Here is a 17,043-nt window from a genome sequence, read left to right as displayed (position 1 = left end):
AAACGTCCTTAAGCAAAAAAAAAATTACGTGTAAAAACTATTTGTTACACATAAAAAACTACTTTTTACGCGTCAAAAACTTATTGTTTCTGGTGAAAAAACTTTTGTTAGGCAAAAAAAAATGACGTGTAAAGAACTATTTGTTACACGTAAAAACCTAATTTTTACCTGTCAAACTTTTTTACCTAAAAAAAAAATTTACGTGTAAAAAAACTATTTGTTACACGTAAAAAACTATTTTTTACGCGTCAAAAACTATTTGTTTCTGTTAAAAAAACTTTTTTACGCAGAAAACATTTTTACGCATAAAAAACTATTTTTTACGCGTAAGAAAATATTTAATTTATTACGTTTTCAAGATTTCAAGCTACACTTTTTCAAACATTTCCTTCAAATTTTTGAATTTAATAGAATCTTCCTAAACAGTAGATGTTCTTGATAAAAATATTTTTAGATAATACCCTAAAATAATAAAAAATGCATACTATTTAATTTATTTTTATTGTATTATTAAATATAACGTCCGCCTATGACGGGGTCTCATATTAGAAAACGCTAAAGACGCTACAGAAAACAAACTGATTTGTTTTCATTTCCGTTTTTTGCGAGACATCTCGAACGTTACATGCTTTTGGTGTGGCCACTCCTATATAATCCTGTTATTTTGTTTTAGTCGCTAAAGACGCTTCACGCTAAAAACGCAAAAAACGCTTTCTGTGTGGCCGTGGACTTAAAGTACCATTTAATCTACCCTTGCGGTTAAAGTACTATTTTTGATAGATATAAGGTAATTTTAGCAGTTGCTATGGAAAAAAACATTTAATTACTAGTTAAATAAAAAAAGTATACCATTAATATTGCAAATTATATTTTATCCCCTCATAGTATATATGTCTATTTAATTTTTTGATTGTGTAATGAGCAATTTGTTTACTCATTTTTGTATATGGATAGTTGACTGAAACCTTCATTAAAGAGATGTCACTATGATTAAATGATAGTAGGGAATAGCGACCTGTGTAAAGATTTTTTTGTCATCCGGTAGTAATCTTCCTGTAAAGTTCTTTAATATCAATATTAAAAGCCATTATTCATCAATATGTTTTAGTTATATATAAATCTATATCTTTAGCTACCGTACCTGATCAGTTCAAATATTTCCGGTTTTTCCCGTTCTCTCTGTTTCATGCGCTCTTTCATAGCTGTAATGATGCTGTTGGCCTTGTCTTCTGCTCCATGTTTCGAGCTCTTTTCAGCCGCTCCTGTAAGAAATAAAGTGCCAAATTTAATAAAGTGACAGTTAAAAAACGCGGTGAATTCGCAGTATTCTACTTGGACGAGCCGATTCTGTCCATACTGACAGTCGATGCTAATCTCTAATTAGGCCAGTAAGCCAGGATAAAAATAGGATATTAACAGATCTCTAACAATTCTTTAAGAGAAGTTACATATCAGAAGGTGTGCTTTTAATTTTTAAAGGGTGAAAACCACCGTGTCTTGGAAAAGACGTGAAAAGCGTAGATTTAAGTGTTATATCAATAAAAACGTGTACAAATGAATAGAAGGAGCATTCTTTTATTTTTAGAATAATAATTTTTTATTTATAGCAACATTTCAACCCTTAAAAACCACCCTCATTGCAGAAAAAATAAAGTAACAATGTTTTTCACATCTTCATAGCATTTATAATTACTTATCACTATTTATCAATATGATATGATATTCATTGCAACATTTCAACCCTTATAAACAACCAAAAAATGTTAATAATACAAATTAAAACAGAATATCCAAACCAATCTAAGTAGATGCTTTTCCACAATTACAATACCTTCCAGCAAAAATTTAATTCAAATTTAGTACTTTTTTGAATATTCAGACTACCCCTCCCAGACTCAGTCTCTAGATGCGCCACTGGCCCTATAACATAGGATACAACATTTTAATGAACAGTTCTTTCCATAAAATCAATGAAATGAAAAATTAAGAAATAATATACATGTACTGATTTCTTTCGAAAATCGACAACTATAAAACTATGACCCCTTCCCGAACACCAACGGTACATTGTGAGACAGGAAATTGTAGAGAGAAACAAGCCCTATAACATAGGATACAACATTTTGATGAACAGTGCTTTCCATAAAATCAATAAAATGAAAAATATACGAAATAATATACATGTACTGATTTGTTTCGAAAATCGACAACTATGAAACTATGAACCCTTCCCGGACACAAACGGTACATCGTGAGACAGGAAATTGTAGAGAGAAACAAGCCCTACAACATAGGATACAACATTTTGATGAACAGTGCTTTCCATAAAATCAATAAAATGAAAAATATACGAAATAATATACATGTAGGCTGATTTCTTTCGAAAATCGACAACTATGAAGCTATGAACCCTTCCCGGACACAAACGGTACATTGTGAAACAGGAAATTGCAGAGAGAAACAAGCCCTATAACATAGGATACAACATTTTAATGAACAGTGCTTTCCATAAAATCATTAAAATGAAAAATATACGAAATAATATACATGTACTGATTTCTTTCGAAAATCGACAACTATGAACCCTTTCCGGACACAAACGGTACATTGTGTAACAGGAAATTGTAGAGAGAAACAAGCCCTAATCTCTATTCACTGTTAAAATTTCACGTCAATCGGCGCAGGTGTTCAGAATTCGGATCCAAAACCCTCGCTTACTGGCCGAAATCACGTTGATCGCTGTTTAATTTCATGTTCATGGCATTCCCTGTTTATTTCGTAATTAACAACCGCGAAACGCTACTTTTACTTTTATCTCACTGTGAAGAAATCACAGGTAGTGATTTTCTGCTGATCTCTAATTTTAAGTATCTTATCGTATCGTATGTTTTCTTTCAATAATTAAGGAAACTTCGAAATGCACTACGGTTGAAATGGATTATAGTTGTAACACCACTTTGATCTTATTTATTGACATCAATTTAACTCATCGCATTCGCTGGAGGAATTAACCTCATCATTACTTATTTATTTATTCTGTGCTACATACTCCGCAGCACAATCAACGTCGATTCGAGAATAGAAACGAGCCGCTGGAGTCAGTTGCAGGCGCTAAGTTTGAATAATTCGCATATTTGAGGATGCGGGATCGATAATCGAAAGAATGGACGAGTGAAAAGGGCACAATAATGAAATTCCTAAAATGTTTTCGCTTCTTTTTCGGCTATTTTTAACCCGTCGACTTAGCCGCCGGCAGGCATCGTCCAACCGGTCTGGTCGGCCGCCTTTTAGATCGATAGCCAATTTTAATTATTTAGGCGCCTTTAATTAATCAGGTTAATCGATCGAATATTTCAGAAGAGGTTAAGAGAAGACCTTCTTGGTTTGTTTTTTCGAGAAAAACTTCAAAAAACGTCAGAATATTAATTTTTATGTAAAATAAACTCTAGAATAACATACTATGCTTTTGCTTTTATATCTTATTCATACTCTTGTTTCTTCTATTACATAATCCTTCTTTGTATGATATGCCTATTTTTATATAACGACTATTGATGGATAAAAAGACTCAAAAACATCTTAAGAATTTCATTATTGTGCTCCTTTCTTTATACCCCTTCTAATATCGACGTCTCTAGTCTGCTTCAAAAATTTAAATTATAGCAACTTTACGCTTGCAAGTCTCTCAAAGAGCTCGATTCTTTTCGAAAAACAGCGTTGTGCGGCCTCTTATTAAATATAATAATTCATCCTCAGAGAAATATATAACATAGTGATAAGACAAATAAAAAAATATAGATGAAACATTTCTAATAAACGGAATTGAGGATATATTACAATTTTTCTCCAAGATATTACATAAAAAAATATTTTTTTCTTATAAAAGCACTGTAATATATATTGGTCAGAACTAAAATGGATCAAGTCCAATTTCCTACTATTTTAAGAATCATCTTTATACGTATATATGTTGTGTGAGGAAGAAAAATTTTATCATTAACATATAGACGTAACATAACAAACTCAAAAAGGCAACACATGAAAAATCTTCTTCCCTTTATCCCGCCTATATACCACAATTTTTATAAAAATCGAAGAAAACACTATTAATAGACAATGTGAAGTCAACAAATCCCTTAATGACGAAGAAGAATGCACCGACGAACCAATTATATCTAAAATTTCAAATATTTTCAGAGATAAAATGGTTCAAGTCCAAAAAAGTATAAACAAACATTCTTAAAAATGACAACAGTTGTATTTTGAGTTACTTTAGTTTGTAATTATACAATTTAAAACATAACAAAGCATTGTGTCAAGTTTTCTTCTCCAGCTTGTTTAATTTTAATTAAGTAACTTTAAAAAACTTTAACTCCCAATTTCTCCATAGTTATCTTCTAGGACTTGATCCAATACACATTTTAAAAATACTTTCATAGATATATCAAATGTCTTTTATTTTTAAATTAAAGGATAGGTCAAATTAAAATAAAAATTATGTGTTTTAGCACCCCTAATTTTCGTCTATCTTCGCCCTATACGCCAACCCCCAAAACTGTCTAAAAAATCTCCCCCTCTACACTTACTTTGAAGACAATCTGCGTTCAATAGATCTTTACACTTCTCGTGGCACTTGACTCCGCACTCCGTGCACCTCACCCCCTGTCTGGCGATGCCCCAAAGGAGGCCCTCGCACTCGTAACAGTAAGTGGGCGAAGTGGCCGTCCAGGGGACGAAGTTGTGGGGCGTCGTGCAGCTGATGGGGTAGATCAGGGCCTGCAGAGTCTTCTTGTACACGTGCATTTTCTATTAAGAGATAAATTAAGGTTAGTTTTGTTATATTCACAGAATAGTTGTTGTATTTTCAATAAATTATCTGTGTATCATTATTTTTTTATAAAGGCGAACTCTCACGACTCGTCTACTTAGCAAGTACGCCAATATTTGCGTACTTGGCAAGTATCCCCACTTTGTAAACAACATTGGCAAGTGTGGCGCTCACACAACGTGTCCATTTCAACAAGTACGCCAGCACAAACATTGTTTAAATCCTTGGCAAGTAAACAGTATTGTCGCGTCCATGGATACCGGTCGTCCCGAAATTGTCGTTGCTAGTGATTCTTTTTTTTGTTATTAAGTTCTTTTACTGTACACTGCAATATGATTTCTATGTTCTTTAGGTTTGGCCATCCATATGAAGGGCTCATTTTCGTATAAATCCATAAATTCCAAAACAACATCATTGGAAGACTATACGGGAAAAACCAGCTTTGTCCGTTTTAATTGGAACCGAGAAAAATGCGATTTAGTGTTTTTAAAGAAATATGTTATTTCCGGTTGAATAATTAAAAAAATATATACCAATTCTGAATTATTAATATTGTTAATTATTATTATTATATAATCGCCATATTCTAAAATACCGAAATAAAAATGTCAAAATGCAAAACAAAACAGGGAAAAAACCAGGGATGTCCAATTAAAGGTTGTATAAAACCTAAAAATCTAAACTATTATTTTTTTGTTGTAGAAAGGAAATTAATATCTAGTCTTTCCCTTGTACGGCAAAATAACCAAGCTGTAATATCTCTGGGACTAAGCGTATCATTGCTTTCTTTTTTCTCGAATGACGCTAACATTTGCCTATAAAGTTGTATCGCTATCTTAATTTCTATGAAAATGTGACATATGTATCTGGTTTTTCCCGTGTAGTCTTCATTTGTCGACTCCATTTATTGCCGAAGGAACGATTTAGGTATGTGGCCAATATTGTATTTATTAATGTAAATTTGATATTATATAATTTATTATTGTTTTAACGTTTTAAATTATCCGCAATTAACTGGAAAAACACAACAATCCGGAAATAAACGGGACATACGCTACAGTACGATTATTTGCGCAGTCGTTTGTGTGCCTCGGCAAGTATAGCCAAGGCTACACTTGGCAAGTGTACGAATAATTGTGATCCTTTGACTCGGGCTATGTTTACCAGAGAGTGGGAACGCGACGAGTGACCAAGGAAACCGTTCTCACGACTTGGCGAGTATATTCCAATAACAAATGTTTGTCAAGTACACGAGTCGTAAGAATGCGTCTTAAGAGAATTATACTTACCAATTCTTCATCGTTCAATGTTGCTCTAGGTACTGCCGACGTTAAACCAGCGTTCCTTTTGGTAGCTGCCATAGTCTGTGAACACATAAACGTTACTTTAAGAACTCTATCTCATCCTAAAGTTCAAACTTGCTAAAAAGAACCCTAAAAATCTACTGCTGCTGCTCTGCCTCTATATAATGGTAAAATCGTTTAAAATTCGCTCTATCCAAACTGGAAATTTTCAATACGTAGCAAAAAAACAAGCTGCTCGATAAGCGGGTAAAATATGTTGTGCTTCGATAATAATTTATTTCTTTTCGAATACGTGTGTTTTGGATATATTGATGATTTTTATGTTACGTTGTTGAGTTTCTCTCCAATACCTGTGGCTATAACAATTTATTATTCCTTTCATTTCTTTTTTTTTAATTTTTTTTATTTTATAAAAATATCAAAATATCCAAAACAGCTCTATCCTCTAATAATTAAAAATACAAATGAGCTAATTACAGCTAAAATAAATGTGTTTCAGTAGTATGTAACTAATGTTATAACAAAAATATTTGTGTAAAGTATTAAAAATTATTATTAAACTATTTAACTACAACATTTGTATTTGTTATATGAAAATATTTGCTGGACTATTATAAATCATGAAGAATGTTATGAAATGTGAATATGGAATTGAAAAATGACATAATATATCAAAGAATTGGTTTAATTCTTTGACATTTGAAGTGGAAAAAGTTTTACTTTGTTTATAAAGATAATAGATTATAGATTTTTTCTAGAGATAAAACTTTTTCCGTTTTACTAGTTCATGCATACCTACGTGTGACTACGTGAGTTAGAGAAACAATCTATAGGGGAATTGGGTAACAAAACTATTAAACTAATACTAAATTAACACGGAATATAACGTTACCTTACTTTCGTTGGCATATATTTCAGTCCAAAAACAAAATATGTCACAAATTATTAAATATTAATTTTAACGGATATTATGAATAACAATATACTTATTAATTTGTTGATAAACTGAAGTATATATGTTCATTATATAGGTTGCAATAATCACAAAAGTGAAAAAAGTTTAAATACGGTGCTTTCAGCCACAATAAACTAAATGGAAGCTGTTAATATGTACAAAACGTGTAGAGTGGCTATGCACATGTCTCTAATTTTCACGTCAATTATGAATCTTTATTTTAAAATATTACAACAAAGAGAGGCCATGTTTAAATCAAAATATTCTTTTATTTCCTGTTGCAGAGCACTATAGGTCGCTAATAAACTAACAAAATTGTGGAAATTGTGACTATACGCTTTTTCACAAACTTTTTTGTAACATTGATTCGCAACATTATTTACTTTACATCTATGAAATCAAAATTGTACAGCTTGAAAAAGTTTGACTTTTATTTGTATGTTGAAACCTTTCACTTTTTAGCCCAAAATTGTGTCTAATTTTTATTGTAGTTAATGTACTTCTAGAAAATAGTAATATAGTTTTATAATTTAAAGTTTTAATTATCATTTTAAGACATGGCTTTTATACTTAGTCTTTATTTACTATCTCAAATAATACAATAATGAAAATAAAAACATAAATATACAATAAGATTTTATAAAAAATTGTTAATAAACATTTTTCCAAAAATTTCCATTAGTTGATAATAAGTAATAAGTAAAATATAATATAAAAAAAAATATTCATATTCAGTACATATAAAATTGGTCAAAATCGTTGAAATGATTGCGCCATACTTTCCTAACAAACAATTTCGATATTAAAAAGTTGTAAAATTAGGGCCTAGTTTGTTCATTTTTATCTTCATAATTTTTATGTACCTAATACGCACGTATTTGTATGTATTTAAAAATATGTATCTAAATCGGATGTATTTTGCAAGCGCACACATAGTAAGCGCAGAAATCTACTATTTTAGCTTTATCATGTTTTTCCTGAAATTTTTGACAGTGACAGTTACAGACCACTTAAGTTGTTGAAAAATGTTCCCTGTTTGACAACAATATTATATTTACAAAATTTACTCAGTAACCTTACTCAGTATACTGTACTACATAAGTAGAGTACTACATAATATACCTACTTTTATGTTGTACATTGAACGTAAAATGAAAGTTTCATATCAATATCATCTGCCATGGTAATTGACAGAAAATTAGTAATAAACATACCAAAACTCAAAAGACAATAATATTTCTAGCGCATATTATATACAGTTTTTTTATTTATACAAATATTCTCAAGTTTTTTATTCTAGGAGCTACAGATGCCCGACGCACTATTGCCGGACCCTGTATAAAATTCCTATTCTTGCAGTTTTTAAAACAGTATTTAAAAAAAATATTTTTATTCTAATTTGTGCTTTGTTTTAATTTTATTAGGAAAAAAAATAAGTACAATGTAGAAAACAAAAACCGTATTCTATTACAATGCTGTATATCAAACACAAAACGCTACTCTTGCATTTTTCAGCCTGTTGAAAGCCTGTCTAGCGGATGCGTTAAATTGTTTGACGTGAAAGAAAGAGACACTTTAAAAAACGGAAAAGAAAAAAAAACGAGCGAAAAAGAATAAAGCAAACAGGAGATAAAGAGAAAACAGAGGAAGAGAAAAATGTATAGCGAGAAAAAAAAATAAAACGTTCTAATACCTTGAGCACCTGGAGATTTTTGGAAGCGTCGAGGGCACAACCATCAAAATAGAAAGAACAAACAAACACAGACACGTTAGTAAGTGGTCGTTGGCGAGGAAGGCAGTGGCGCACGTAACGATATTGCGGCTAAATTGAAGCGCTGAATGATCGTTAGGTGCGCCAATGAAAGGAAAATATACAATTGGGTCTTTTTACGGAAAATAACATTGGGCACGTTTTTAATTCAACTTAATACTTTAAGTTCAGATTATTGTTTAAATTTCCGTAATTATTCTAATTATAGATATAATTCTCTAAAGTTTGATAGAGAAGCTAGTACTGATCACAAAAAAAAATTGTATTTATAAATTTATAGCTACTTATTTTTTGTTATAACTCCCTACTTAGCTTTCTTATTTTAGTAAAAAAGAAGTATTTCTTAGCCATTTTTTAATATATCAATATATCAAAGATAAAGAATTAAATAGACCATGAAAAAAAAAAGGAAAAAAAAGTTTTATATGTTGTGCTCTTTTGGCCCGATTTTGATGATTTTTTAAGTAAAGAACAAAAGATATTAAACTTTGAAATACATCAAAATTTTAGGTGCCCGTTTGGTGAATGTATTTTATATTTTGCTATTTATACTTATGGTAGATAATCATTTGTAACAAAACTCCACTATAGCACAAAACTGCTGTCTAAAATAAATAGGAAAATAACTGGAAATACTAATATGATACCTTTTTGTATCATATTTTTAACAAATTTTACTTGAAATTTATTTTGTGCTCTACAATCAATCATGAAATTCTAAAAATAAAGTTTGTAGCATCACGCACATTAGGTATACAAAATATATTACTACGTATTTTAAGTTTTCTCAAAAAAGTGCCCCTGTTTAATATCCGTTATTCCTTAAATGACCCACTTTAAAATCAGTCTTTACATTTAAAACCAGACTGCATTCAAATTCAACAAACAAGAACCATATTTTCCATTAAATTATACTGAGAGGTCTCCGAAATTAACATTTTGCATATTTAAGCAGGTCTGGAAAAGTAAACATGAGTTTTATTTATATTTTGAACTTATGTTCGACGGGTTGAACTTAGAGGAAAATAAAAATACAAGTTCAAATAGGGTAGAATTATATTACGCAAGTCAGTAGAGGTAGAATTAAATTTCCTTGCGATTGAACTGTAAAAGAGAAGCAATAAAATATCGAAGACGCGATTTCAATAGCTTTCTAGGGAATGAAATTTAGAATGCTTTAAAATGGTTTTAGAGAAATTCATCGATCTCCCATGTTAAATTGTCAGTATTCTAAACATCTGCATTTCTCGATAATAATAAATGTCTTGGTCTTGTTGAATTTATATGGAATCTGGACAGTTACTATAACGAACAAATATACAAATCAAATATTGACAAATCAAAAAGGTTGAAATTTTATGAACTTCGATTGTTAAAAAATAAAATGAAGTTTTTCATGCCATGTTAGTTCGCAGAAACGCAATACTATATTTTGTTAATTACAATATTTTATTAATAAAAAATATATATTGATAAACTTGTAATGTTTTTACTTTATCATTATCTAAGTTATCGAATTTAATTATAACATCAATGAGCAAGATCAAAAAAATTCTCTTAAAGTATGAGCTCTTAATTTTACTAGGAAAGTTTTCTGCCTTCCAGTTTTCTATTTTTTCTTTATTTTTAGAAAGAAAAATTCATATCTTGGTATCTACTATTTAGAAAAAATATCTCATATGTTCGCAGGAAATTGAATCCTTTACAAAAAAGGTCTCTTACAATTTTTTTGTATTTTTTGTTGTTGTGATTTTTTGTTAATAACTTATAAAATTCATAAGAAAAAAGAAATCTGCCTTAAAGTAATCAAATTTCAACCTTTAATAACTTTCGAACGGTGAGGTTTACAAAAGAATTGTAAGATACCTTTTTTGTAGAGAATTCAATTTCCTACAAACGTGTAAGACGAGATATTTTTTTTAATAAATATTTAATTTAGGCAACGAACTAGAAAAACTATGAAATATTTAATTGAACTCTGCTTTTTGAATGAAAGAAATGATATTTATGTCCAGCTTGATATTGAATTTATATTTCCAATAAATCAAATCTCGACCTCTAACGAACGCTTTACAATCAGAAATAGACCCTTTATTTCCTAAATTTAATTGAAACCACTCGGTAAATTAGTATTTCGGGTTTTGTTGTACAACGAACAATAATTTATTTCGAATAATTTCTATAAATTGAACTAATTTGGTTCCTGCGAACAACATAGGCATTAGAGTGTCTGTTATTTACAAAATTGATATTTTTTCTCACAGCGCCCTTTAATTTTTTAATTTATTGTCTAAAAAAAATAACAGACCATTGTAAAGCCTTAATATTTACAATAAACCTTGCCCCAAAGACGATTCATTTTCCATTAAAATTACATGGGAATTTGTCACTTTTTGCAAATAATTTTTTTCTTTCGATCTTGTTCTCTCGCAGCCATGACAATCACATCTTCAGAATTGAACGCTCTACAAAAAAGGTATCTTACAATTTTTCGATAAATCTATTTCTTCAAAAGTTATTCACGGTTAAAATTAACCACTCCGTAAATTCCTAAATTTTTCAATTTTTATGAAAAATTATGATTATTTTTGCAAAATTTAATCTATTATTTGAAAAAAAGCAATTTTCATGATATCATGATAAACAATTTTAAATCATGGAAAACAATTGAATGCATGACAGCTAGTTAATTCTAATACATATTATAGAGTCAGGCAGAAAATAGTTGAAGCTTTAAAAGTGAATAATGACGAAGAGTTCGATATTTCTAAACGCTTCATCTTTGATCAGGATGATTTTAAATGGTTTATAAAACATTGATTATTTTATAAATTCAAATTTGTTACAATATTTTACACGGTTTAATATTGATACAAGCTTTCTGCAGTAAGACGTACATTACGGAATGGTTAAAGGATCCTGGATAGGGTATGAGAGGCTTAGAAATTGTGAAAAATTTGAGAGTAGGTAATGATATTGCAGAAAGAGCTGTTAAATTGTCAGAAGAATACATTAGTATTTTATCTAGAATTGAAGATAAAAACCAATATGTGATTCAGATTGTAAGTGAGTATAAGAAGAAATATCAAAATCCAACTAAAAAATGTTTATTAAAATAAATCAGCTATACTGAAATGATTTAAACTTCATTAGACTTGAATATTTCTTAATTCCCAACCTTAACACCATCGGAATCGTATATTTTTATAGTAATAGATTAAATTTTTCATAGAATTTAGAAATTTACCGAGTAGTTAACTTTAACCGTGAATAACTATTGAAGGAGTAGGTTTATCGATAAATTGTAAGAGACCTTTTTTGTAGAGCGTTCAATTTTGTATAAGAATGTGTGATTGTTGTGGCTGCAAGAGAACAAGATCGAGAGAAAAAAATTATTTGCTAAAAGTGGCAAATTCCCATTAAATTTAAATGAAAAATGAATCGTCTTTGGGGCAGAGGTTTATTGTGAATATTAAGGGTTTACAATGGTCTGTTTTTTTTTAGACGATAAACTAAAAATTTAGAGGGCGTCGTGAGAGAAATGAAACTTTGTAAATAACGCACACCCTAATATGCATGTTCAATGTTATCTATTTGATCTTTATTCGTAAATATTCATAGGGTATCTAAACCGCTGTATCTTTATTGTAAAATACGTTCTTTTGCTTTATTTTTATCTTATTTTAGCAAAAGATTCGGAAAGAAACACGTAACAATAAGGAATACAATGGATATTTTATTCAGAACGATTTGGAATTTTATGACTGCTAAGAAAAATATTTCAAGATACAAAAAATCAAGGTTTTGCGAGTACATGTTTTGTTTCTAGTACTCAAAATACAAATAAGGTAATTTTCTATACTAAAAATTATATATCACTATATAACTTTTTAAATTGAGTTATGCCGTAGAACAATCGCAAAACCAATCAAAATTTTTCCAGTTCTATATAACTAGAAAATATAAATTATAAATTTAGTTTGATTAATTTTCAGCTTCTGTTTTTCATTTTGTTTGGTCTATTCTGATTAAAAGTATCCAATGTTTTGCCAAACAATCAACAAAGGAAAGGGATAGAGATAATAGGTCCTATACAATGAAAGGTTATTTCTTTTCACAATGGTACGATCAAACAATAGTGATGATAATATATTACACAGAATGTTAACAAAATGCGTCTCATATTTTTTAAGATTGTGATAAATAAAATATATGGTCACAGAAAATAATTTTTAGAATGAACACTGTGATACAAATATACAGGGTGGTCCGAACTGTATTCCGGAAACTTCGGTAGCATATTCTGCAGATAAAAATAAGTAAAAAAGTTCGTATAAATGTGTGTCCTAAAATACTTAGTTTCGGAGATACAGAGTGTAGAAGTTTCATTTTTATTTCGATTTTTTCTAAATAATTTCTGAAGTAACGTCAATATTTGGACGAAAATTGGTGTCTGCAAGTTTTGTGACACGAGAAATTTGATTTTGATATCAAAATGACTACTATTTGTAGGGGGCGCCACCTACATGCGTTTTGACTGTTTCGAAGAGTAATAACTTTTCGTCCGTACGTGTATAAAACTATTGACTAAAAAAATATACATTTTCATGACTTTTTACGTAGAAAATGTCTCTTGGTAAAAATCGCTACGAGCAACCATTCTCAAGATATTTAGAATGGGAATAGTCAATACATGTCATTATTGACAAAAAATAAGCACGTCGATAGTTATTTGACTGAAATAATACATTTTTATTTTTTTAAATTAATCATAAATTTTTCTGAGAAAAAATTATTACTGAACAGTTTCTGTTGAACTTTTGGAACAAAAAGATTTCAAATTTATGATTTCAGTCTAATAACTATTTAGTCAACATGTTTAATTTATGTCAATGATGACAGGTATTGATAATTTCAATTCCAAATATCTCGAGAACTATTACTCGTAGCTATTTTTACCAAGAGACTTTTTTTACGTAGAAAAAGTTGTAAATGTATATTTTTTTATTCAGTAGTTTTATACAGGTATGGACGAAAAGTTATTACTCTTCAAACCAGTTAAAACATATGTAGGTGGCGCCCTCTACAAGTAGGAGTCATATTGACATGAAAATCAAATTTCTCATGTCAAAAAACTACCAAACACCAATTTTCATCCAAATATTGGCGTTACTTCAGAAATTATTTGGAAAAAAATCGAAATAAAAATGAAACTTTTCCACCCTGTATCTCCGAAACTAAGAATTTTAGGACATACATTTATACGAACTTTTTTACTTATTTTTATCCGCGGAATATGCTGCCGAAGTTTCCGGAATACAGTTCGGACCACCCTGTATATTATTCTGAACTAATAATTATTTATTTTGCTGGTTATCTTATTGTTGCTGTGAAATATCATTTAAGAAGAATAAAATATCATTATTATTTAAATTGAAGACAGCAATATTTACGAGTTAGAACAACTAAAATAGTATTTTAAACTAAGTAAATGTTAATCTCTTTGTAGGCTATGAGGAGGGTAGATGTTATCAAATTGGTACCAAAGACTGAAAATGTATTGTGATAAAACAAGCAGCTGTAGGTAATTTGAAACATTTTTGCAGTAGGTACCCTATTAAGAAACTAACTTCAAATTGAATATTAGGAATATTACCGTTTAAAACAGACGTTATAAGGAAACTGCAGGTCGCACAACGCTCAATAGAACGAAATATGCTAGGAATAACCAAGAAAGACCGTAAAAGAATAGAGTGGACACGAAAAAAGATCCGGGTAATAGATGTCATCCACAGAATCAAATCCCTCAAGTGGCAATGGGCAGGACCCCTGGCAAGAAGGACGACAACAGAGGGACCACAAAAATTACAGCATGGTACCCACGAGGAATTAAGAGACCTAGAAGAAGACCAAACCTGAAATGGGACCATGATATTATTAGGTAATTAGCAGGGATAACTTGGGCCCGCATAGTTAACAAAAGACAACAATGGGTCCAACTACAAAGAGAGTATTTAGAGTATTCGAGGGCAGATTAACCTTGTTTAGTTCATCATCTTCTGCAACCATATATTCTAGTTTTATATTTATTCTCTTAATATTCTGTGTCTAAGGTATGTCCCAATAAAATTTAATATTTGATTTACTGAAATACACATAAATTTGGTACAAGACGACCTGGAAATCCGTATTAAATGTCCAATGCCGAATCAAGGTTTCCCGAATAATTTACCTAAAAATATTCTTTTCGAAAATTAGAGTTACTGACAAACTTCCAGCTTCCATTATGTATCCCAGACAATGGATTATCGCCTCTTTACATTTATCTCTGCAGTAGCAAAGTTTTCTATTTGTTACTCGTGCCAGACTGGCAACAGATATATAATTGAGCTTCCTATCTTCGAACAACTTCCAGATTCAAGCGGCTTTTAGAACTCCGAAGCTCTGTCTCTGTCTCTCTTTGACTTCTGGAAAGTTTTCGTTCGAAGTTCCAATTATACCAAAAGACAAATTGGACTAATTTTTAAGAGGCTTGATTTCCGCGTAAGACATTTAATACGGAGCGGAATTATGGATGATGATGGAGAAATAATAACAAACATTATGGGAACATGATGCAGATTGATCTCGGTCTATGGTTTTTAGGTTAGGTGAATTCAAAAAATAAATATTGGTGAGCAATAGATAAAAATATAATTATTCACGAACTATTTTTTTAACTATTATTATATTATATTGCAGATTTTTTTTTCCATTAAGATCCATTAAGAATATAAATTTTTGTAAAATAATTTTACATCTGACTAATACCGTGTGTTTTTCAAAAGTGGCTCACCCCCTATAAATTTTATATTTTGTCATATAAAAATCGAGATTTGGTATATTAGTATATGACTTAAATTAGGAATAATTGACGTATTCAATTGTTTTTAGTCACTTCCTGTGTTTTTATCCGGAAATGACTGCAACTTTTGATTTTTTAAATGATACCCTCGGAATTTTTTTACTTTATTCGATAGAAAATGACACTCTGAATAGAAGTTGATATAACATATGTGAACTTTTGACATTTTCGCTTAAAAAAATGTGTTTTAAATTTCAATCTAGAGTGCCATGGTTGTGTTAAAAACACAAATTTTTAATCAAGGAATCTTGGAAAAAAGATCGTCTAATGTTGTGTCCTGTCTTGTAGTGACCGGTTAAAAGATGGCCAAATCGGATTTTAAATCATATTTAAATTTCTTCAAATAGTAAAAGCATTTTTTTTAATAATTTGGTACCACACAGTAAATCAAATAAACCATATGCGAAAATGTCAGAAGTTGACATGTCATTCCATTCAGAGTGTCATTTTCTATCGAACAAAGTAAAAATATACTGAAGGTTCCATTTAAAAATCAAAAGTTTTCGTCGTTTCCGGTGAAACAGGAAGTGACTAAAAACAATTAAACACATCAATGAGTCCTGATTTGTCATATATCAACATAAAAAATCTCGTTTTTTGTCTGAAAAAATTAAAAATTTTAGGGGTGATTCACTTTAAAAAAACACCCTGTATACATTATTTTATCAAAAACTGTCCTGAAATATTGACTAGAATATATCTAAATCTTTAAAAACATACATTTTGCATATATCTGTATTTTCTTAAGTAGTAATAAATAATATTTAAAATTTTGTATTCTTTAGGCTAAGTATAAAAATATAAAAATGCAAATATATACTTCTAGAAATAGTTTTTATAAAACTAATTGTTAAAAATTTTAAAATTATAGGTATTTTTTCTCGGATATAAGGTTATAAACCAATCATGTAAGCTACTTTTAATTTTTTTACAGACATATATAAAAATTTCAGGGCAGTTTTTGAACAAACCGTACGTTTTTTTTCTCATAATCTTATAAACTGATAAATTACTCAGTATTTTAAAATTTCCTAGAAAAAAATAAGTAAATAACTAAAAAAGAAGAATACTCACTAAGTCGGAAACCAAGAGGTTTGGTTTCCCTCTTCTAATTGGTCTGATATCGGGTTTGATATCGATGTTGCTGTAAAACGTATTGTCTCCTGGTCCGCTACATAAAAACAAATAAAAATACATTTTAGTTATTAAACAGTGGTTTATCTAAATTATATTTAATTTAAAAAATTCAAGTGATAACCCATATGCACGTCCCTGGTGAAT

General features: G+C 29.9%; 1 protein-coding gene across 7 annotated transcripts in view; it reads right to left on the bottom strand.

Moving 5' to 3' along the window:
• LOC115882899 (protein unc-13 homolog B) overlaps nt 1–17,043 on the bottom strand; it is a 346,607-nt gene that overhangs the window by 45,158 nt on the left and 284,406 nt on the right. For 5 of the 7 annotated variants that reach the window (XM_030901160.1, XM_030901155.1, XM_030901154.1 and 2 more), the window contains 5 exons: nt 16,837–16,933; nt 8,781–8,789; nt 6,118–6,192; nt 4,587–4,806; nt 1,142–1,262 (listed from right to left, as the gene is read on the bottom strand). In XM_030901160.1, coding sequence (XP_030757020.1) covers nt 1,142–1,262; nt 4,587–4,806; nt 6,118–6,192; nt 8,781–8,789; nt 16,837–16,933 — 522 coding nt within the window. The remainder of the gene's footprint in view (nt 1–1,141; nt 1,263–4,586; nt 4,807–6,117; nt 6,193–8,780; nt 8,790–16,836; nt 16,934–17,043) is intronic. The other 2 variants (XM_030901157.1, XM_030901159.1) reach the window with 1 other exon arrangement.

This window comes from Sitophilus oryzae, unplaced genomic scaffold (genome assembly GCF_002938485.1).
Source record: "Sitophilus oryzae breed Bouriz unplaced genomic scaffold, Soryzae_2.0 scaffold_179_pilon_pilon, whole genome shotgun sequence".
NCBI classification, from domain to species: Eukaryota; Metazoa; Arthropoda; class Insecta; order Coleoptera; family Curculionidae; genus Sitophilus; species Sitophilus oryzae.
Note: the sequence above shows the minus strand (reverse complement) of the source record. Positions and strands in the feature narration are given on the sequence as shown.